Source organism: Anoplopoma fimbria, chromosome 13, assembly GCF_027596085.1.
Source record: "Anoplopoma fimbria isolate UVic2021 breed Golden Eagle Sablefish chromosome 13, Afim_UVic_2022, whole genome shotgun sequence".
Taxonomy (NCBI): Eukaryota; Metazoa; Chordata; class Actinopteri; order Perciformes; family Anoplopomatidae; genus Anoplopoma; species Anoplopoma fimbria.
Window position 1 is genome coordinate 27,637,875 of NC_072461.1, and position 22,772 is coordinate 27,660,646.

Sequence of the window (22,772 nt, forward strand, 5' to 3'; positions counted from 1 at the left end):
AAGAATTTCTGGAAGTGTGGTTTTATTTTGTTTTGTATTTTTAGTTTCTTTACTACAATAAAAAGAAGCTCTTTTATTTGCTGAAGAGTCTTTTAATGTGCTGTGAGGGTTGAGATAAAGAATGGAGGTGTTTCTGAAGGCAGGGAAGCATAAAAAAGATGAACATCTGCAGCTCTTGTGTTGGAGTTATGATTGACACCTGGACATTACTGAAGCTCTTTGTTATCATAATTCAGCAGCTTTGAGGAAATCCAAAGTAAAGCTAGAATTCTATCTGTTTTCGCATCACGTTGGGGAATAAAAACTCTCACATGTTTACAAAGTAAAAGCATTCATTGGGCAACTCATGCTTGTCATATTATTAACCACCCAGTCAGATATATTTGAGATTTCAGAAAAGTCTTCCCCAGTCTAGTTTCTCAGCTCTGGTACCGCCGAATGTCGGCGTTTATTGAATGCCATTTTAATCAATATTAGATAAATAAACAAATATATAAATAAATATGCCGATGGAATTGATAAATATGGAAATTCAATAAATCTTGAAAGGACAAATTGTGATAATAAATATAGAAGTATAAAAAAGGGTCAATATAGTTTTAAAAAATTAATAATTAAATAGGTTATTATGTTTTTAATTATTTTTTTAAAAAGACCACTATTATTTATTTCAGGGAACTTTTATGTTGGTGGTTCTCACCGATTCAGACCAAAGCACAAAGAGGAAGCACTAGCTAAATATTTCTTGTCTCATATCACTATTTTCCAAGACACTGTTTCATATTGTTTCAGTTAGTGGCTGTAGCAACTCCAATATAACCATCATTAATGTTAATAATATAACAAATGAAAAGAATTAAAAGCTGTAAAATAAATGTTCCATAAAATAAATATCAGAAGTCCTTTGAAAGTCATCCTTTTTTTAAAATAAAAAACTCTATCTTAATTTATTGAACTGTATTAATTCAGAAAAGAAAAAAAAGAATGCAGAAACATTACAGCAAAAATAGAACTTTATTCCTACACAGAGGAAAATAAAATCACATCATTAAATCTGTGTTTAATTTCTATATTTACAGAGTCTCAGCCATTCATATCTCTGTAACAGTCTGTTGTGTGAAACTCAGCAGAAAAGTTCTGTGAACAACAACAGTGTGGAGTTTTAAAGCCACTATGTGAGATTTAGAAAATACATTGCTGCGCCATCCGGTGGTCGAGTAAAGAATGACAGTGTGGAAGGCGGCCGTACATGCTGATGGGATTGTCTGCTATCAAACACATAAAGATAATAAACACATTTATTGAATGAATGCCGTTCTCATATATCATTTCAGTAACAATATGGTGGAAACACTAATCAGTAAATTTATTGAATCTGCTTTCTGACCGTGTTGTGTTTAAAGTTGACTTTTGAAAAACTTTTGAAATGTAAGAAAGCCAAACCAAATTCGTACATTGTCTTTTTTTCAAGTTTCCCGTAAACTTAGTCTGGGTTAGTTAATGGGCTTGATCTCCTAAACGTCCTCTTGCAGACAGAAATATGTCGGCCATGAAACTGGGCAGAAGTCAGAAGATAAATCCAGCTCTGTGAACACAACCTTGATCCCTTCAGATACTGTAAACAGAAGTGAGTTCAGTGTGACCGAAAAACAGCCAAGTCAAAAAACTTTATCTGGTATAAAGTAAATACGGCAACATGAGCTGGAAATATATTTTGTTCCACTGAGAGAGAAATATTAAGTACTGTTACCGCTTCTTAAAGAGATCACATGAATGTCAGAGCCTTTAAAACACTGCTGTTTCTACTACATTTACATAAAGCAGATGCAGTACTATTGTAATACTGTTATACTTAACATTTTACCAGAAAGTTTAATTTCTATTGAGCCAATGAAATGTTTTTTTTTTAATGTGTTATTGCATTAATACATCTCAGTTTTGTCAGTTCATAACATCCATCACAATAAACTACCTATTTACAGTGTATTTACAGAACTGTAAACAGCACAATATACTGGTTTCCAGTACATTCAGGCAGCTTCGTCCAGCAGCCTCTGCAGGTTCTTCTGCACCTGAAATGACAGATGTTGTTGTTGTTACTGTTATTATGACATCAACCAATCAATCATTCAAGTTTTATTCATAAAGAACATATAAAAAAATAAATGTAATTCAAAGGGCAAATGATTGACAAGACAAAAACAAGACGAATATGGAGAGAAGACAAAGACGCACATCAGATGAAGTGAAGTAAAATAATTATAAATAGATAAAATACAACACTTAATAAATATAAATAAATCATGGTAAAACATGTTGTTTTTTTCTCATATTTCTATTATCTATCATATGTTATTCTGACTTTCCCACCCGTTGGTTTGTGGACTGATGTTATGAAACCTTGAGTTTCGTGATTTTGCCTTCACCAAGGTAGCCCCGCCCTAAAGCATCCCCTGCTTTATGGTCTGTTTGACTCTAAATGGAGCATCATTTACTAAATGAACATCATGCTGTATTGAAGAAGACTTGAAACTAGAGATTGAGACCATAAACTCATGTTTACAATGTTTACTGAGGGAATAAATCAAGAGAGAAGTAGAGTCATTTTCTCATAGACTTCTATACAACCAGAGGAGTCGCCCCCTGGTGGACAGGAGAGAGAATGCAGCTTTAAGACACGTCCTCATTGGCTTCACTAAGCAGAACCGGAGGTTTCTGCATGCGACACGTCTATAGATTCCAAAGGTACTCTCCAGACTTCTCCATCCATCCACCAGATGGCCTCACACTTTCCCTCCAGTCTCCACATTTACCTGTTCACCTGTTCCTCATTTTCCAATTATCCCCCACAGTATTTATATCAGCCCATCTCGCCGACCCCCTGGCCCGATTTTCAGAGATGCTTATACCATTATGTTCCAGCCATCTGAGCCTGAACTTTTACCAGTGTCATTTCTAATTAATCAGGCTCCTATTTCTAAAATATATCATTGGCAGCTAGGTTCAGTGAGTGTATAGAAGAGGACTAGTCGGTTACATTCTGTCATCTGCTGCCGTTTGTTTGTGAGGAGACGAGTGTCAGCCTGAAATGTTAATGTGAGCGATGCGAGGACGAGCTCTCCTTACAGATGACGTCCACGCTTCTCTATGAACGGATCGCTGACTATAAATGTTTGATTAACGCCGACGAGCGTCCGGTTACATTTTGTCTCAAAGCCTTCCTGTTTCTGTTGCTGACACATGATGGAAGAGAAAACATCCCTAACTCCAGTTTACTGTTTAATCCGTTGTAGAAGAGTTTAAAAAGTGGAAAATAAAGTTGATTAAAGGATACTTTGACTGCATCAGATTAAAACCTGTTACAGCATCATTCCTTTACCTTTTGATTACGAAAGAGACTTTCACGAAAATAAACAAATAAAAAAACAATGGGACTATGTTAAACACCAACCAACATTTCTTTGGTTGTAGACAATGCATGGTTTCAAGCAGCTGAATATCAGAAAGATATTTAAGTCTCTAGAGTGTTTTGTAAACTGATTGAAAAGCCTTTTCTGTCCAAGAAAAATCTCCGACAAATCCCAAATTTTCTCCTAGGCAACTGGATGTGGGATTGCGGGTATTGGAGGGATGTCAAAGTGAACAAGTTCAGCTTTTTTTAACTCTATCTTGAATTAAACCTTGGAGACAAAGATAAAAAGACTGACTGACCTTCTCCAGCTTCATCAGGTTGATGGTCAGTAGTTCAGAGAAAAAATCCGTGTCCACGTCGCTCCCTCGCAGAAAGGTGTTTCTGGGGAACAGGAAACAATGGAGGACACAAATTTTTTAAACGAAAAAAATTAAATCTAATGATTTTGTATTTTGCAGACACCAGGATCTTATTGTATGAGTGTATTAGTCATGGTGGAATCAAAAACCAGCCGTAGTCCAAAAACCAATCATGGTGACTACCTTAATTTCTTATACACAGTCCATGATAAATAATAATATTTGTGTTTTATTTATATATAGGCGAACTGTACATATGTTCCTGTTCTTCCTTTTGCTGTTGTGATACTTCAGTCTCGCTCGCTAGAAAATCTTATCTAATCTTAGTGACCAATTGGTCCTAATTTGGAAATTTGCAACTACTTTTAAAGTTGTGACGACATGAAAATCTGAACAGGTTGGCAGGTGAGGTGTTTCAACAAATAAAACATATGAACTATGATATTTTTTCAAGTTTGTGTTTCCTTGTCTTTCCCGTAGACTTTTCTGTCTCCGTCGGGTTTTGAACTCACTCCTGGTGGCTGAACTCGGTGACGGAGCTGAGCGTCGTCAGTCTCTGCTCCAACGAGATGATCTTAAAGGCCAGGTAACAGGAAGACAAGAGCAGGACACACACTCTGAGAAACACACACACACACACACAAAACACACACACACACACACACACACACACACACACACACACACACACACACACACACACACACACACACACACACACACACACACACACACACACACACACACACACACACACACAATCAATCAATGTAGAAGGAATTGATGGATAGATAAAAATATGGAAAAAACTTTAGAGAAGTGAGAGAAGTGAGTGAAAGTGTGAATGTAAATTGTTCAAAAACATAATAAAGTCAATAAATGAATGAAGATAGAGTTTATTAATGAATGCATTATTGGATGAATAAATAGCTGAATCAGTGGATCAATGTGGCCAGAATGTGCAAAATGTTTCATGAATAATTTAATCATTAAATTAATGAATGAATACAAAGAGTGGAAATGAACAAACACATGATGAATCACTGGAATGAATACATTTTTGGATATTCACACAAATGAATGAATATGCAATGGAATGGAAGAATCATACAAGCATTGAATGAATGAATGAATGAATGAATGAATGAATGAATGAATGAATGAATGAATGAATGAATGAATGAATGAATGAATGAATGAATGAATGAATGAATGAATGAATGAATGGATGAATGAATGAATGGATGAATGAATGGCAGTGAACTCACAGTAACAGGTAGACAAACAGCAGAGTGTTGAGAGAAACTGTTTTCAAAGTCCTGCTGTTAATCGCCAGCTCTGAGCCCGGAAACAGACAAAAAGACCAGCTTTGTTAAATTGACATTTAGTTTAATTGATCTAAGAAAAAAAATTGTCAACAACAGTCAACAATTTGTCACTAAGATGCATTTGATGACATTGTGTGGTTTAGTTGTTTTTCACCTTATTAATAATATGAAGTGCTTATAGTTTGTTTTAATTGCACTCTTTGTGCTGCAACTGCTGCACAACGATTTTTCTCTCGGGATAAATAAAGCTCTATATAATTGTTATATTAAAAACAAAAGCAATAATGATCTTCATCTCAAACATTCAGCATGTCACCTGGACTGTGAAATCATGAAATATGAGACAGTTTGGAGTAATAGATGAAACCGGCAAACAATTTGAGCAGAAAGTGAATTACAAATATCTGGATGTTACTTTAGGTGTTCCACAGGGGTCAATAATAGGTCCTCAGTTGTTTGATCTTTTTTGATCAATAAAAGGTATCTTATTGACGGACGACACTTGATCAAAAAAAAACTTACCCTGTTATGATAGAAAATATTAATATAGAAAGAGTATATAAAAATAAATTCCCCAGTGTGATATGAGACCACAGAATTTGCTGGAAACCGCATGTGGAGGTGAACCACGTTCAAAAGTGCAGGGCACTCATTATGCATACTACAAAAAGAGTCATAACAATAGTAAATAATGAAACACATGAACAAATAGTTTTTTAAGTAAATGCATTGGAATTCAGGGATCTGGTTCTGGTTTAATGGAAGGGACTGGAGGAAGAAATCAAACAAGGTAAGAATACCAGACAGTTTAAAAAGATGTGTTGGGAGGTATAGAAATTATCTTGATATAGTTAATGGTTTCCTTTTCTTGCCTCCTTTTTTGCTTTAACATTCATGAGTTGGGAGCGTTGTTGATCAAGTATGGGGTGCTGGTTTAATGTTAAATGTTCGAAGTTAAGTTTATTCAATACAATGTTGGATAAAAACTTATATTCATGTATAAAGTCCAGTTTTTAAACGCAGTTGGAGGATTACAGACGTGATAATACGACTTCGTACTGATGTCTGCAGACGGGACAACATTTCGTACCAGCATGGAGTTTGTCCTGCTGCTTGTTGTTTGAGCTCTGCTGGGTCTGGTGCTGGTTCTGGTTCTGGTTCTGGCTCTTCACTTTGTGCTGATGGTCTGGATGTTCGGGTGGAGCTGCACTGTCCGAGTGCTTCAACGCATCCAGAAACGGAGGAACAGGGAACTCTGCAGAGAGACAGGAAGCTGTGAGAACAGGAGGACTATTGACTGGAAACAAAAACAGGGCTCAACCAGTCCCCAGAAGGCTTTGTGTTGGTTTTACTGGTGAACAGCTGGTAAGGTGACTCCCCCACGTAATAAAACACGAGGACCTTCTTTTCTCTTTTCTCCTCGTTGTTTAACTGTGGATCGTTTCCAGGGGTTACATTACATCCCTCTACTGTTCATGGAGTGGAGCGATAAATGTAATAAAGTAGTAGAGACTTCTTAAAATACATTTTTACTGACTGGCTTTTATGAGATGTGGTCTTTTTTGCTGCTTAATTTTATTATTGATATTATTATATCATTTTATGTTATTTTTTTAAATTTGTTCTTATCGCATCAATTGTTTTGTTTTGTTTCATCAGGGTTTCAGTTTGCCTCACCTTGTAAACTCTATAAAGTTATTATTATTACTTCACAGAGTGAAGCTTTGAACTGGGACATGTATCCATCAGAGGAGGGAGTAGGAAGCAGGAGCAAAACTGAATAAAGTAAAGATTAATTTACTGCAGCAAAAGTTCAATCTGCGGTTTCTGCTGCTAAAATTCAAACTTTACTACTTTAATAAAGCTGATGTCATATTTGTGGATCTCTAGAGATATGAGCTAATCATGTGTAGGATGCATAGATTGGTTTGTTGACTGCTTTTAGGAAGCCTTGAGTTAGGCGATTTTGCCGTGGCCATCTTTGCTTTTTTGCATCCGATGAACTGGAAGTTACCATATCTGGAATCTGGTGTCGACCTGTCAATCACTGAGTAGGGCTAAAGCATCCCCTGCTTTATGGTCTGTTTGACTCTAAATGGAGCATCATTTACTAAATGAACATCATGCTGTATTGAAGAAGACTTGAAACTAGAGATTGAGACCATAAACTCATGTTTACAATGTTTACTGAGGGAATAAATCAAGAGAGAAGTAGAGTCATTTTCTCATAGACTTCTATACAACCAGAGGAGTCGCCCCCTGGTGGACAGGAGAGAGAATGCAGCTTTAACACATGAAGCATTGACTTCACTTGGCAGAACCGGAGGTTGCCGTCTGGTAGGATGTGACTGCTACGCTGCAGCTGATTGGTCGGCCGGTCGGTGATACCTGCTATCTTGTCGTAGTCGGGGGTCTGGGAGTCCGAGCTGCTGCTGTCCTCCATCTCCTGCCTCCTCTGTCTCACTGCGACGTCCAGATCACAGAAATCACCCGGAAAACTCTGCAGACACACAGACAACATGTTGACTGAATCCAATAGTCAGTCCTCTAACATGCTTGACAGCAGGAGGGGAAAATGTCATCATCTCAAGAGAATATGAAGCGAGGAAGATACTGAAAAGACAGTCACACTTTTGTTGGGTGCATAAAACAAAAAGACCTGCAAAATACAAAATAATGAACAAAAATATAACAATATGGCACATATGTTATATCTCGCCTCCATGGGTTTTCTCATAGAGGTTGTCCTTCTTTAGTCTTCATGAAAAGCTGGAAAACCTTCCTACAGTTTTATCCGTATTTTGATATAAATTTCTCCATAAATCTATTTTTTTTGTTCGCATATTACAACTACAGCTCCCAAGAGTCTTCACCTCATGTAAGCTAAATAGAATATAGTTGAAAAAAACTGAAGAAACATCAACATTAGCTTGTAAAAAAACCCACAACTACTATTATTTAAATAATGTAAAAACATTTTTTTTCAAAGTCATACATATTATCAGTTCTACAGAGAACTACTACATCTGTCATGTTGTAGCGAGGTTTGCAGGCTGTTAGTTTGAGTCTGACCTACCAGAGGGAAGCGAGGCGACAGAGGTGACCTCTGACCTCTGAAGCTGTTCTCTGCTGAGGACGGGACGGGGCTGCTGCACGGACTCTTCTCCTGTACATGTAAATATGATATACAATCAGATAGTTTCAACGCTCAAAATATTCAAAAGCTTTCACTTGTAAAAAACATGAAGTCAAATAAAATGTGCAGATTCTGCTTTTATACTAACATGGAAGGAACATATAATGTCTCTAAATGGGCTTTATGACCCACAAATTTAAACATTTAAGAAACTGAGAAAAGCTGAGTTGATTTTAACTTCATCATCACGTGTCTCTGAGTTTATTTGGGTGCATTTAAAGAGACAAAAAGGTCAAAGGACTTCCTTTTAGAATCATAGACACCATGAAAATGGTCAACATTTTGCATTTCATAGGATTTCTACTTGGTAACAAGTGACCAAGGAAAAAGATAGGCTGCATGTGTGAAGTCTGTCCTACCTCCAGATGAAGACTGATGGACGTCAAATACTTGTAGGTGTTGTCTCTGGACATGAAGGACACGAAGACGTACTGAAACAAAAAAACACAAATGTTTTCCAGGTTTTTCTTGTTTTTTTTCTTGACAGATTATCTGATAATCGATCAAAACTGTGGTTTAAAGGAGACCGAATATGTCAACAAGCTCTGCAGGTTTGTCGTGTTGTAATGCTGAACGAAACAAAGGAATAATAATGAAATGAACAGTAAAATGATGGTAAAGTCCTCACCCTGTCGTTAGCGGTGGCGATCACCAGAGCGTTTGGCAGCAGGATGGCGGTTTTGGTCTTCTTGATGTGCGTGACGGACATCACTGGGATGGCAATCTGGGACGGACAAACAGCAGGATGAACAGTTGAGTCCTGGAGGGACTACTTTTACTCTCTGTTGGTACAGAATCAGTCATCAAGTGGGCGGTAACGCTCACAAAGTCATAGACGCTTTGAGATCTCATCGGTCAAAGAAATGGAAATTCATTGCATGAAAGAAGGGAAACTCTTTGTCAAATATAACTGTGGCTGTATATTGTGTCAAACCTTTTGCACATAAATGTTGCAGCTTGAAAAAAAACGGCATGTTTGACATAAAGTACAACGTTAACAGTATTCTTTGTCCCAGTTTTCGGTACCTTTGTGTCTTTTCCAAACACCTTGGAGTGGAAACAGATCCAGTGGTCAGAGACAAACATCCGTCCCTGGTAGAGGATGTCTTTCTGCAGAGCACAGGTGTAACCTGACAGACAGGTAAAGAGCATCAGCCTACTGATGGGAACATGAATAGACACAAACAGATCTATAAAGTCTTTACTAGGACACTACTGGCCTGCCTGTCCATACTGGCTGAGAGAGATCCCTTTATTAAACTAGTTTAGTAATTGTTCCGTGCAAAAATACACAATTTTATTGTTTTATTATGTAATTTGACTTCCACAGAAAGTGTTTACTTGCTCAGGGACAAAGATTGAATTTAATACTAAAACAACTGTAAATCTGGAAGATTTCCACTTGATTTGTCAAAGTCAGACTGTTGCAGAATCATAATAATTTCAGGCAAGTGTTAAAATGCATTTTTTAAAAGAATGAAGGTGCAAAAGAACCACAAAGAGACACAAAGTAACTGGAAAGTGGTTTGCAAAACAACTGCACACACAAAAAGATTACAACTAGACACAAAGAAACTACAAAGTCATACAGATGAACCAGAAAGAGACACAATGCAACTACAAAGGGACAGAATGACCTCAAAGAGACACAATGCAACTACAAACAGACAGATAACAACGGCAAAGAGACACACAATTACCAATAAGAAACTAAATTAAACTACAAAGAGTTGCAAAATAAAAATACTTTTTTCAAAGAATGAAGGGACAAAACAAGCACAAAGAGACACAAAATTACCAAAAAGGAAACAAAAATAACCTAAAAAGAGTCGCAAAATGACAACATAAGGGGAAAAAAACACAGCCAAATAATAACTACAAAAAGACCTAAACGATGAGAGAGAGACACAAATCAACTACAAAAAGTTTCAAAATGATTCCAAAGACCCACAAATAAACTACAAAGAGACACAAATAAACTACAAAGAGACACAAAGAAACTACAAAGAGACACAAAGAAACTACAAAGAGACACAAAGAAACTACAAAGAGACACAAAGAAACTACAAAGAGACACAAAACAAAAACACAAAGAGGCCGAACAACTATAACATGTATGAGGTGGTGGTATGCCTATCACACTGAAGTGACTTCAGGAAGGGGTCTCTTTGTGGACAGGAGGAACAATAACTCTCGTCAATACTCGTGAACTCATCCTTTAAATCATCACCTGGTGTTGAACACAAACCTCTGCAGGTATCACATGTCCAGCTCTTATCTAATCCCTCATCCAGTGTTTAAGGTGGAGCAGAATAGTCGTGATCATTAATGACTTACTCTGTCTGAGCTGTTCCTCTTTGCTGATCTCCTTAAATATTTTATGGTACTGGCAGTTGCTCTTTGAAAGCTGAAACACAAACACACACACACACACACACACACACACACACACACACACACACACACACACACACACACACACACACACACACACACACACACACACACACACACACACACACACATAATACATAATGCAGACTGAAGCTTGCACAATGTGAATATTGATTATTTTGCAAAAGTTGTAGAAACTATCTAAGAATTCAGATATGGAGTTTTAAATTGCCCAAATGTATCTTCTGGACTGAAGCTGTTGATGTTTTGTGGTTTTATAAAATAACCATGAAGAAGAAAAAGTTTGTTTATCATTAATGTGAATTAAAAAGGGTTGATAGATTGTGGTATATTAATACTAGGGGTGTAACAATACATGTGTGAACCATTTCGATACGAGGACTTATATTTGAGTGCCTCAACTGTTAAAGTAAGAGTTATTGCCAATGAGCAACTGTTGAATGTTAATTATTATTCCAATTAAATGAACAAAAAAAAAGTATTTTATTTCTTTGTTTCTCCTGTTGTGCCAAAGAACATACCGAACTGTGACCCAAAAACCGTTACAGCCCTAAATAATACATTTAATCAGAGATGACGTCACTCCCTGATGCTGTGCTGTTTCATAAGTGTAATAAAACTCACCTGGCTGTAGTGAGACTTCTTCCTCTCTATTTTGGAGTCCGTGTCCATCTGGACCTGAGTCAGCAGAGAGTGATCGAAGGTCTTTGATCTGCACACGGAGAGGAATGATCTTATGCTTTATATAATGACTGTCTGCTTCTCTGTGAACCTTTCTACTCTGATTCATTTATATAACGACATTAATTCACCAAGTGAGATAACCGACGTTTAATATAAGAGTTTATGTCCATCTGTCCATTTGATTTTTAAAATAAAACTAAGCAATGCAAAAAAAAGAAGCATTTTAAAGCTGTGAAATAAAAAGAATATGAAAATATCAAAGATCTTCATCCACTTACGTCTCATTTCATTTATTACATTACTGCACAACCTGTCTACATTACAGTTTATTCATTTTATAACTACTGTATTTTATTTTATATTAGGTCATATTTAATTTCATTTCATACATCTATCTCTCTCTATCTCTCTTTATATATGTATATATATTTTCTATCTATGGATATCTATGTCTACATAGCTACAGATTTATAGATATATACATATGTGAAATATAATACAATATGAAATACAGTAGTGATACAATAATTAAAGGTTGTGCAGTAATGTATTAAATGTAATGAGAAATTGACAGGTAAGAGAGAGAGAGAGAGAGAGAGAGAGAGAGAGAGAGAGAGAGAGAGAGAGAGAGGGATCTAATATAACTTCTATATTTTACCTTCCTCTTTATTCTAACTTCTGCATTATTTGGTGTTTATGTCTTTACTTCTCATTTCTAGGGTTTTCTTTTTTATACATATTTATATGAGCATTATTGGATGGAGCCTGACAACAAAATACTTTCATTAGCAGCAACTGCTTCACTGGAATTGATGTGCATTTGACAACAAATAAATAAAAAAGCATGTCTCTCAAACATGTTGTGTTTAAAAGCTGCAGAATTTAATTTGTGTCCACTAAGAAGCAGAAAAACCAACATCTAAGGCTGTGGTGTAAATACGAATGGGAATGTGACAAATCACGTTACCTTGACAACGTCAAAGACCTGTTATGTACTATTGTTGTAATGTATTTAGTATTTTTTACTCTCAGATTTTAACATCTTCCAGGATTTTGCCTCATGAGATGAGAGTTATTTGTCAAATAATCTATTTACTCAAGAAATGCTGAATGAATAAACAAGCTGTGTAATATATGTGAGTGAATTTAATATGCTAAAGAATTGTAATTTCCCCATTGTGGGACTAATAAAGGCTTAATTATTATTATTATTTGTTTAAGAATTGAAGACTAATAGAGAGTTTTCCTAAAGGGCTCAAAGTGTCTGAGAGAGAGTCCTCAAACACCCGACAGAGGGTGAGGACTCTGGTTCTGCCGAGTGAAGCCGATGGGGAAGAGTCTTAAAGCTGCATTCTCTCTCCTGTCCACCAGGGGGCGACTCCTCTGGTTGTATAGAAGTCTATGAGAAAATGACTCTACTTCTCTCTTGATTTATTCCCTCAGTAAACATTGTAAACATGAGTTTATGGTCTCAATCTCTAGTTTCAAGTCTTCTTCAATACAGCATGATGTTCATTTAGTAAATGATGCTCCATTTAGAGTCAAACAGACCATAAAGCAGGGGATGCTTTAGGGCCCAATGGGTGACGTCACAATGACTACGTCCACTTCTTACAGTCTGTGGTTTAATTCTTATTTGCTCACATGCTGTATGTGTTTGGCTGTAAAAAAAGTACACATTTAAATCTAAAATGTAGCACAGGTGAAGAGGATTAAAACGGAAATACTCAAGTAAAATGACTTAGTTACATTCCACCACTACACAGCAGACTTCGTTGATTTGTCTACAAACCTGACTAACGCCGGTTTCCTGCGGCCCGACGGCTCGTGTTGCTCCGGGTCGGCGGCCTGCAGAGGCTCTCTGACCGTCCGCTCATATCTCTGACGCTCCTCCACGTTTTCTGCATCGGAACTACAGACGACAAGGAAACAACATTCAGAAAGCAAAAAACTAAAGTGATCCAAAATACTTGATTTAGCAGCAACAGGTAGGAGCAGCTAATAAATGTATTGTGTACATGAAACAAGAAGGTTTTATAACTGAGGTTAGTCTGGTTTAACACACTTAAGAATCCATAAGAACTCAGTTGAATCTTGTTAGATTTGCTTTATTTCACATCTTTTTTGTTATTGATATTTAAATGAATAACATGTCAAAGAATTATCAGTGTAACTGCAACATATGGTCTCAAGAAGCTTTATGACATAAGGTAAAATAAACTATAGATACTCTATAAAAATCTCACAGAGAGTCCAATTTTGATTCTGATATATAACATAAATATCTGCTGCTAAATCCAATATTTTTTACTTTCATTTATTAATTTATAAAGACAACATTTTATCAGCATTTCTGTAAAAGTGCCAGTGTTGCCAGCTGGCTAATCCTTAGGAACAAAATAACAAAAAAAGGAAGCAACAAAACAATAGAACAATAAAAGAGAAGCGATTAATTGTAACTAGGCAGTACATGAAGCCATGCGAGAAACACAAAACACAGCAAGCAACACGGATTATAATCATTATGGACACATGCAGAGCGCCAACGAGACACAAATAAAGTGTTTAAAAGATGATGTGACAAATATAGAACATTGAACAAGTCTGATACAAATGTTTTAACTTTGATTCTTAAAGAAAGTGTGTTCACCAACAATGAAACGCAGACTCTGTTTCTAAATGAACTCAAACATATTCAGTGACTTATCACTTATCGGTCAACAGACTAAACACAGATAAGGATTAATATAAAATTGGATAAAAGCAAATTTATGAAAATGCATGCAATTTGCAACCAACTATTTTCATTTTTGATTGAAAAAAGGAAACTAAGGTGACAAACTATGAAATGCAGACTCTGTTCTTTCCTGCACAAACAGGATGAAATCTGATTAGTTTGTCTTAGTCAATATATAAAATGTATTAAATTTAAACTGTATAGATAAATCTATATAAACTGTCTTTACATACGATGTGCATGAAGTTTGTGTTTCAGAGAGAAAGTCGCCACCAGACGTCATTAAAAAATCTGGCAATTTAATTTTACCTCGTTATTTTCAGATATTGTATATTTTAAAAATACTCTCTAGAACTTTTTCTTAATTATTGGTCATTTCTGGTATACATTTATAATACATCAAGTTCAGACATCTGAAGAAATACAATATTATTTAACACAATATAAACTAAAATAATGAAGGTTTAGATTCCAGTGCCCTCTGTGGAACAAACTATGTAATTCAGACTCCTTTTCTAAATGACCTCAAACATATTCACTGTGCAAACACAGATAAGGATTAATAGGATCTTTTATGAGCCTGCGTGCAACCGACTACTTTCATTATTAATGGGAAAAAAAACAAGGTGACATCTCACAGTTTGCTCAAAATACAAAAAGCAGCACTCATAGAAGAACCAGAGAATATCACCACTACTACTATAACAACAACTAGTACCAGTATCTCCAGTATCTGGCTTTAGTCATCTCCTCTCTGGTAAACTCACTGGTAATCTCTGACCTCACGCCTCCCAGTTCCTCTGTGACACTTCCTGGTGTCTTCCTGCTGGTTCCCACTCTGTTCTGTCATCACAATAAAATAAATTATAATAAACGACCAAACAGTCCTGAGATCTGAGAGGTGAACTGACCCCTCACAGTCCAATTCCTCTGCTCCCTCACCTGCCTGGGGGGGGGGGGCGTGTCCACATGGTCTCATGTGTCAGCCAATCAGACGGCAGGAGTGTGTGTGTGTTTCTGTGTGTTTGTGTGTGTGTGTGTGTTTCTGTGTGTGTGTGGGCATTTAAACCTTTGAACTCTGACATTTTACCCAGCCTTGTTCGGAGAGTAAAGTTTCATTTGTTCTCTCTCTCTTCCACGTTGCCGTTCACTTTAAAATAGTATTTTAAATAAAACTTTGTCGTGAGAAACAGAACAAACTGACATATTCGGTGTCAGTGGGAACACCTGATTACCCATAAGGCTCTCTGGCTCAGATTACACAGGAACAAAACTTTCATTCTCTCCTTGCTTTTTTCCTTTCATGGCTGCACAAACAGCATGAAATCTGATCAGTTTGTCTTTGTTGATAAGATAAGATAAGATAAGATAAGATAAGATAAGATAAGATAAGATAAGATAAGATAAGATAAGATAAGATAATCCTTTATTAGTCCCACAGCAGGGACATTTGCAGGATTACAGCAGCAGAGAGGATAGTGCAAACAAGAGACATAAGTAAAAAAACAAGATCAAAACAAGTATTATAAATAAGTAAATAAGTAATAACACAGTAAAGAATAATAAATGAATAAATAAAAATAACTAAACTATTATATAAAGAGAATAATTGTAGTATTGCACAGTGGATTGCACAGGATTTCTATATCGATACCTGCTGTATCTCTGTACACTGAACTCATGCTTTCTTCACATACAATTTGCAATAAGTTTTTGTTTAAGTCTGATTATTTGATGATATAAAATAATGAAACAGATCAGAATAAATACTATTAATTCTGTGAGAACGTTGAATTTTACCTTTCGAAGTTTTTGTTTGATGCCCACACAGCTATTATCCTGCTTCTGTGTTTGTGTGTGTGTGTGTGTGTGTGTGTGTGTGTGTGTGTGTGTGTGTGTGTGTGTGTGTGTGTGTGTGTGTGTGTGTGTGTGTGTGTGTGTGTGTGTGTGATCTGAGCTGACTGGTATCAGCTGTGGGTCACTGGGCCACAATGACAGTCAACAAACATGTTATGAAGTTTCTTTCTCAATCTCTTGCTGTCTCTCTGTCCCTTTAAGATACACAAACACACACTTATATCACACACACACACACACACACACACACACACACACACACACACACACACACACACACACACACACACACACACACACACAGCCTAGCTTAGCATAAAGACTGGAGGTACTTGGGACAGGGAGATAATTCACCCCCCACCACCAATGAACTCACTAATGACCATGTATGTTGTGAGGTTTCCAGGTTTGGTACCATCATACCAGTAAGTATTCAGATTTACGAGTAGGTTAAAGTAGCAATACCTCAGTGTAGAAATACTCTGTAAAAACCCTGCAAGTATAAGTACAAAAGTATCTTTATCGAAATATACTTAAAAATTAAACAACTCTTTATGCAGGATGGCAGCTTTCTAATGAGGTACTAATGGACCTCTTGGTCTCGTCCTTAATATCCTCATTGTTCCACTGGTCTTTACATGTTTCCTTGAAATACAATAAATATTATTGATTTCTACAACAGACATGCTGGATGATTTAAATCCACCTGCTCTGGAAAAATGAAATGTGATGTACTCTGGTTGGTATTAATGTTCTGTGTCACACAGCGGGACAGTAATCAGAGTACACAGTCTCCTCCATGAGGTGGAGAGTAAACACTGACCTTTGAAACACAAACACAAACCGAACGACCTGCAGCTCACGATCTGCTGCCAAAAACATCTGCTGAGTCTGCAGTCTACATGTTTATACACATCTGTCCCTCAGGTTGGAAATGGAAATACAATATTAAGTCCATGGAGTCCCCCTTTAACACCAGAGAATATCCCAAACTCCTTAAATATATTCATCTGCAGAAGGAGAGCCTAAGTGAAGAGCCACTGTTCTAACAGGACAGATGTTTCTAGTCCACTTCTGCAGAACTGTAAAGACTTCTGTAGACACTTTCTGCTGAGCTTTGAACTCCAGGAGATCCAGCGTAGACGTTCAGATATTAAAGGGGAACTCCACAGATTTAGACTCCCTCACCGCTTTTAAATCAAATCTTAAAACTCACCTGTTCCTCTCTGGCTTCCCCTAAGGTCTTGGTAATTCAGATTGCTTGTGTTTGGGTGGTTGTTCAGTTTTAATAGATATTCTTAGATTTCATTATGATTAAATTAATTCATTTATTTAAATTCTTATTTTATTTTTTGTTTTTTTTTAGCGTTTTATTATTATATTTGATTATTGTGATTGTTTTACCCTGTGCAGCACCTTGAGATTTCTTTGTATTTTAAAGTGTGCTATATAAATAAAATCCATTATTATTATTATTATTATTATTAGATTTGACTCCGTGTTTGGGAGTTCTGCTACATATTTGCACCACAGTAGAATAAAGAATAGAGTGTTTCCAGAGGGAGTTGTGTGATGTCTGATATAAACATCCTCAACAGGGGCGGAACCAGACCTTGTTAGCATTCAGGGCTCAAACAAAACCTAGGAGGGGGCTCATCCAAGATTCATTTTCCCCCATTTAACTGCAGCTATATGCTAAAAAAGTTTCTAAAAAGTTCATAGTATAGAATGTCGAAAAGGGCCGTAGTATAGTATGTCATATCCAGTCACAAATAAGTCATAGTGATGTATGTCTAAAAAAGTCATAAAAAGTCAAAGTAAAGTGTGTTAAAAAAAGTTTGAAAAAAGTCTGAGAGACATAGTACAGTGTGGTAGTACTTTTTGAAAGTACACTTTTGGGGTGGAGTTTGTAGGGATGGCCTTCACTGATTCAACTCGCCCACTTCATTTATCAAACAAGGCAGCACTCTAGTGTCAGTTTAGGAGCATTTTAGGAAAAAGGAAGAGCATTTCTCTTTTGTTTGGTAACAATAAAAGTCATTTTCTGATTGTTTTACGGCAGTTATGTTCTAAAGTACAAATGAATAACCACCAAACACTTAAATGATGAGTGGGGGCAGACTGTCAGTAAAAATGAGAGGTTTTCTAAACGGTCCCAGGTGAACACTACCGCTTTTGTCCACAGGGGCCGCCAAACTCAACACAAAATAAAAGCTCCTTGTAGTAACTTTAAGTCCAATTTTGACATACTTGTACTTTACTTGAGTAACTCCAGTCTGTGCCACTTTATACTTCTACTCCACTTCATCTCAGAGGGAAATAGTGCACCTTTTGGTCCAATACATGTATTTGATAACTTAAGTGAATAGTGTGATAAAAACTGAAATCATGCAACTTTTAAAGTCGCTGTTTTGCATAATAAGTACGTTTTATATATTTTTCTGATAACTTGTACTTATACTAGAATCAGGACTTTTGCTTGTTGTATTTTTAGATTGTTGAGTTACCTACGTTTTGCACTCTTAGGCTCACATTACTGCAGTTTCACAAGTGTGTAGAGAACTACAGTGGCCTATTACAAAACGTAAAAATGCGAAAGTCTCTTTTAGGTAAACAGAAGAGGAAGCATTAAGCATGGACCGAAATATTTTTTGGGGGAAAAACTACTCTCCAGATGACTATTTTACCAAAACATGTACTTACCGGTGAGGTTTGGACATCGTGCTCCTCCTTTTAAATTGAAACAAGTCGTCTAGGCCGTAGTTCTCCATCACAGGAACAGAATCACTTACTGACAACTTTACTTAGCTGTCAGCAGGCCATGTTGGTTAGGATTAGTCTGTGTGTATTTGTCTGTGCTTCTCTTTTTCATCATATATATACTGCAAGTCACGCCTCCCTGACCCCTGCAGAATACACATAATGTAACTGTCTGTACAGTGGCTCTGTTTGTTTGGTTTGACGACATACTGTATACGTTTCACTGAACCCTCGTCACCCTCTTCCTCCTCGTCCTCCTCCTATGGACCCAAATCTCTTATCAGTAACTCGGGTCGATGATGGACAAGCTGACTGTGTGTTCACTATAAAACATTTCTTTACATTTCAAAGGAGACCTCAAACAATTTAAAGAGGGATGTTAAATGTTAAATGGGAGGTTTCCTGAAGGGACTCTGGCTCTTAGAAACACTACCGCCTTTGTCCACAGGGACCGCCAGAATCAACACAGAATGAAAGTTTCTTGTAGTATTTTTTGACATACTTCTATTTTACTTGAGTAATTCTATTCTGTACTTCTACTCCACTAAATCTCAGAGGGAAACATTGCAACTTTTGCTCCACTACATTTATTTGATAACCTAATTTATTAGTTTGATAATAACAGAATAATGTAGTATTGCATAATGAGTTCTTTTGATTTTCTGATAAAACTTTTACTACAGTGACATTTAAAATCAGGACTTTTGTTGTATTTGTAGACTGTTGTATTTCTACTTTTACTTAAAGGGACAGTGTGTAGGATTTAGTGGCATTTAGCGGTGCGATGGCAGATTGCAGTAATTGCAGGTAATGTAAAAGCGAGAAAGTCTCTCTCTAGATTTAGTGTTTGGTTTGCTTTCTGTGCTACTGTAGAAACATGGTGGACTAAGTGAAGAGGACCTGCTCCCTATGTAAATATGAATGACTCATTCCAAACTAACAAAAACACAACTACTCTTAGTTTCAGGTGCTAAAGAAAACATTGTAATGAGTTTAAAATTCTATTTCTAGATCCCCAGAATGCTACACACTGGCCCTTTAAGAAGAGTATCTGAGTACTTCTTCCACCTCTGTCCTTTACAGAGGAATGTGTACTGGTGGAGACCAAATCTGTTTACGTATGTGAAGTTGACGGAACGTATTCATTTTCTATTGCGAGCAAGAAAGCCGGCCGCACACTGGATACCACACTCCATGTTGACGGACCATTTGCCATATACACATTTGCATAATCACAACTCGACCTCCACTTTATGCAAATGAAGTTCTTCCATTGCAAGGCAGTAAAAATGTTACTGTTACTCAAATGTTTTCAGAAACAAAGATGAAGAAAATAAGAACATTTCCGTTCTGTAACGTCTTTCTTGTTTGTTGGCCGGTTTTGTTGGAGTTCCACCATAAGACGTGCTTTGAAAATACGCTGAGATGAATATTCTTATTATCTTTAATTATGTTTGAAGGTGTGCAGATTTCTGTGGGTGTTTCTAAGACAAGGACACACTTCTTAGTCCGTTTGATCCCTCAGTACCTCACAAAGAACCCATTTGGGATCAAAATGTACTTTTCTTGAATTCAATTGAGAGTAGATGGCGAAGATAATGTGTCCTTTGGGAGACAAAAACATAAGATCAAAGTGAAACATGTCTTAATGCTGGCAAAAAAATGCTAGCTCTCAGACTGAGTTATGCATATTTTAATGAGTTTATCTACCCAATTGTAAAAAAACAAATGTGTCTTCCTGTGCTTTGTTCTACCCACACATACTGTTAATAGCTACTACGCCCATTTCTGACTGATGATTAAATGGACTGTACTTGTATAGCGCTATTCTAGTCTTCCTACCATTCAAAGTGCTTTTACATTACTAATCTTTCATCCATTCACACCCAGTCATACACTGATAACAGGTTCATATGTATGTTTTGTGTTTGGCCAGGATGTGGTCGACTTTATACTTTGATGTAAAATTAGATAGTTTGTTAAACTGACATATGAACAAACTAGTCTCACTTTTGATTTACAGTCTTGCCTCGTACTTATCCCATAACATATCTTATTTTTCCTTTATTAGTTGCCATTATTCTCATGTGCAAAGTGTAAATAAAGCCTCTATATTACTTTTATCATGTAGTTTTATGTCGTTTGTTTCTCACACTTGCTTTTTAGAGAACTTTTCTACTGCATGTAGTTTTAACTGGGACATTATAAATATAGTTCAGTAACTGTAAATATATGTATATTTTTTCTTTTATACTCTCAAGGATGTTTTATTATTTAACATCAGGCTCATGAAGGGAAACAAATGGATGAAGAAGAAGAAGAAAATGTCCTAAATATTATAGTTTTACGACCATAAAGAACACTGATTATAGGCATGTGTTCCCATTGTTAGATGGGATATAGCGCCCCCTGTGGCCAATCAGTGCAACTGTTAAAGACCCATTAAGCTGATGAGAAGCTTCAGTCGTGGACAATTCAGTCACACCTGAGCAGATGTTTAAACAATCAAGCAATCACCAACAGCGCCCCCATGTGGACAACCGTCATGTTCTGACAAGAATCACATTTTATTTTATATATTTTTCCAAAACCAAATGTGTGACTTTTGAGTCAAGATCTAATTCACGTGTGGAGAGAAATAAAACAAAACCCAGTATTCACAAGAACATGAGGCTATTATAATGACAGAACATAATAATCTGAAATAGAATGCATTTAATCAATAATTATTACTTTATTGTCTCATTTGAAAACAGAAATGTGTATTTTGCAGTTTCTGGGATGTGGTGTGTGTTTTGTTTTTTGCTTCAGTTGTTTGTTGTTTTATTATGACGTATGGATAAATAAGGGTATATTTCTTTATTTTGTTTATTTCAGATACATAATAGATGCACCTGAACCCCCAGCTGTCATCCAGCCTGTGTGTTGTGATGGACCAGGCCGTCCACCTGCAGCTCACTGCGGCGGGCTGACAATGACTTGAATGCTGATTATTATTGTGAAGATCGACAAAGGACACAAGGAGAAAAAAAAAAAAAAAAAAAAAAAAAAAAAAAAAAAAAAAAGGAGGAGATGGACCGTTTCCTCAGAGCCGAGGAGACCGGAGTCTGCAGGGAGCTGTCACCCAGCAACACCTCCTCCTCCTCCTCCTCCTCCTCCTCCTCCTCCTCCTCCTCCATCACCTCCTCCTCCTCCAGCTCCGAGCTCCAGACCCGGGGACCTGTCGGAGGCGGGTCGGAGCAGAGGAGATCCGGGCTTAAGCGCAGCAGAGCCGGTCGGGAGGAGGAGGAACCGGAGGAACCGGAGGAACCAGAGGAACCGGAGGAACCAGAGGAACCGGAGGAACCGGAGGAACCGGAGGAACCGGAGAGGAGAGCCGGAGAGGAGAGCGCCGGGGTCGGGAAGCAGCAGCAGCAGCAGGAGGAGCAGGAGGAGATGATTTCAACCGGCTGCAGGGACGGAGGAGGAGGAGGAGGAGGAGGAGGAGGAGGAGGAGGAGGAGGAGGCATCATCTTCATCACCGCGGCCTCCGATGCACCATGCGCCAAAGGCAAGGAGGAGAGGAAGGGGAAGAACGTGATCCGGGGCTGGAAGAGGGAGAAGGACCGGACGAGGAAAGAGAAGCTCAGGGATGGCTCGTCTCCTCCTCCTCCTCCTCCTCCTCCTCCTCCTCCTCCTCCTCCTCCTCCTCCTCCTCCGTCTTCCTCCCGTCGTGCGCCCTGCCCGAGCAGCATCATCTGCTCTGGCCGGACTCCAGAGTCTCTGGAGGAGATAACACCGGACACATTAACACCGTGAGCACCGTCAACAACAACAGCAGCACCGGAGGAGGAGACGGTGGAGGAGGAGGAGGCACCACGCTGGATTGTGGAGTAAAAAGCGGCGGCGGCGCTGTTGTTGTCAGGCGGCAGCATGACGACACGCCGGCGGCCAAGAAGCACAGAGCAGCCGAGAAGGTAAGATGCTCTTATTACTGTCTGCAGGGCCAATAATGTGCATGTATAATAATGATGATGAATCAACT

At 37.6% G+C, this 22,772-nt stretch overlaps 2 protein-coding genes across 4 annotated transcripts in view; one reads left to right on the top strand and one right to left on the bottom strand.

The window, feature by feature from the left end:
- Window positions 1–995: 995 nt before the first annotated feature.
- Window positions 996–18,845, bottom strand: LOC129101373 (GRAM domain-containing protein 2B). Of its 3 annotated transcripts, none has more exons than XM_054611165.1 (14): window positions 18,692–18,845; window positions 13,187–13,306; window positions 11,335–11,422; window positions 10,633–10,702; window positions 9,322–9,425; window positions 8,924–9,019; window positions 8,655–8,726; window positions 8,176–8,265; window positions 7,488–7,599; window positions 6,190–6,354; window positions 5,040–5,109; window positions 4,284–4,388; window positions 3,712–3,793; window positions 996–2,072 (listed from the first exon to the last, which is right to left on the bottom strand). In XM_054611165.1, exons 1-14 carry the CDS (start codon window positions 18,757–18,759, stop codon window positions 2,031–2,033), a joined length of 1,284 nt encoding a protein of 427 aa, XP_054467140.1. In that variant the 5' UTR covers window positions 18,760–18,845; the 3' UTR covers window positions 996–2,030. The 3 variants fall into 3 exon arrangements, with proteins under 3 accessions (XP_054467140.1, XP_054467139.1, XP_054467141.1); XM_054611164.1 differs by lacking the exon at window positions 18,692–18,845 and adding an exon at window positions 14,899–15,036; XM_054611166.1 differs by lacking the exon at window positions 18,692–18,845 and adding an exon at window positions 14,850–14,919.
- A 2,975-nt stretch (window positions 18,846–21,820) lies between these two features.
- Window positions 21,821–22,772, top strand: part of znf608 (zinc finger protein 608) — a 43,650-nt gene continuing 42,698 nt past the window's right edge. Inside the window, 3 exon segments of the mRNA XM_054610419.1 lie at window positions 21,821–22,144; window positions 22,250–22,397; window positions 22,442–22,704. Of these exon segments, the coding sequence (XP_054466394.1) occupies window positions 21,821–22,144; window positions 22,250–22,397; window positions 22,442–22,704 (735 nt within the window).

What these genes read in the sequence shown, in the direction of transcription:
- LOC129101373 (XM_054611164.1), bottom strand. Translation starts at nt 14,981, where the DNA reads ATGACAGAACAGAGTGGGAACCAGCAGGAAGACACCAGGAAGTGTCAC. An exon ending in CCATCAGTCTTCATCTGGAG is followed by an intron (nt 8,266 to 8,654) that starts GTAGGACAGACT and finishes TTACATGTACAG; the next exon opens with GAGAAGAGTCCGTGCAGCAG. An exon ending in CTGTTTGTCTACCTGTTACT is followed by an intron (nt 4,389 to 5,039) that starts GTGAGTTCACTG and finishes TGTGTTTCTCAG; the next exon opens with AGTGTGTGTCCTGCTCTTGT.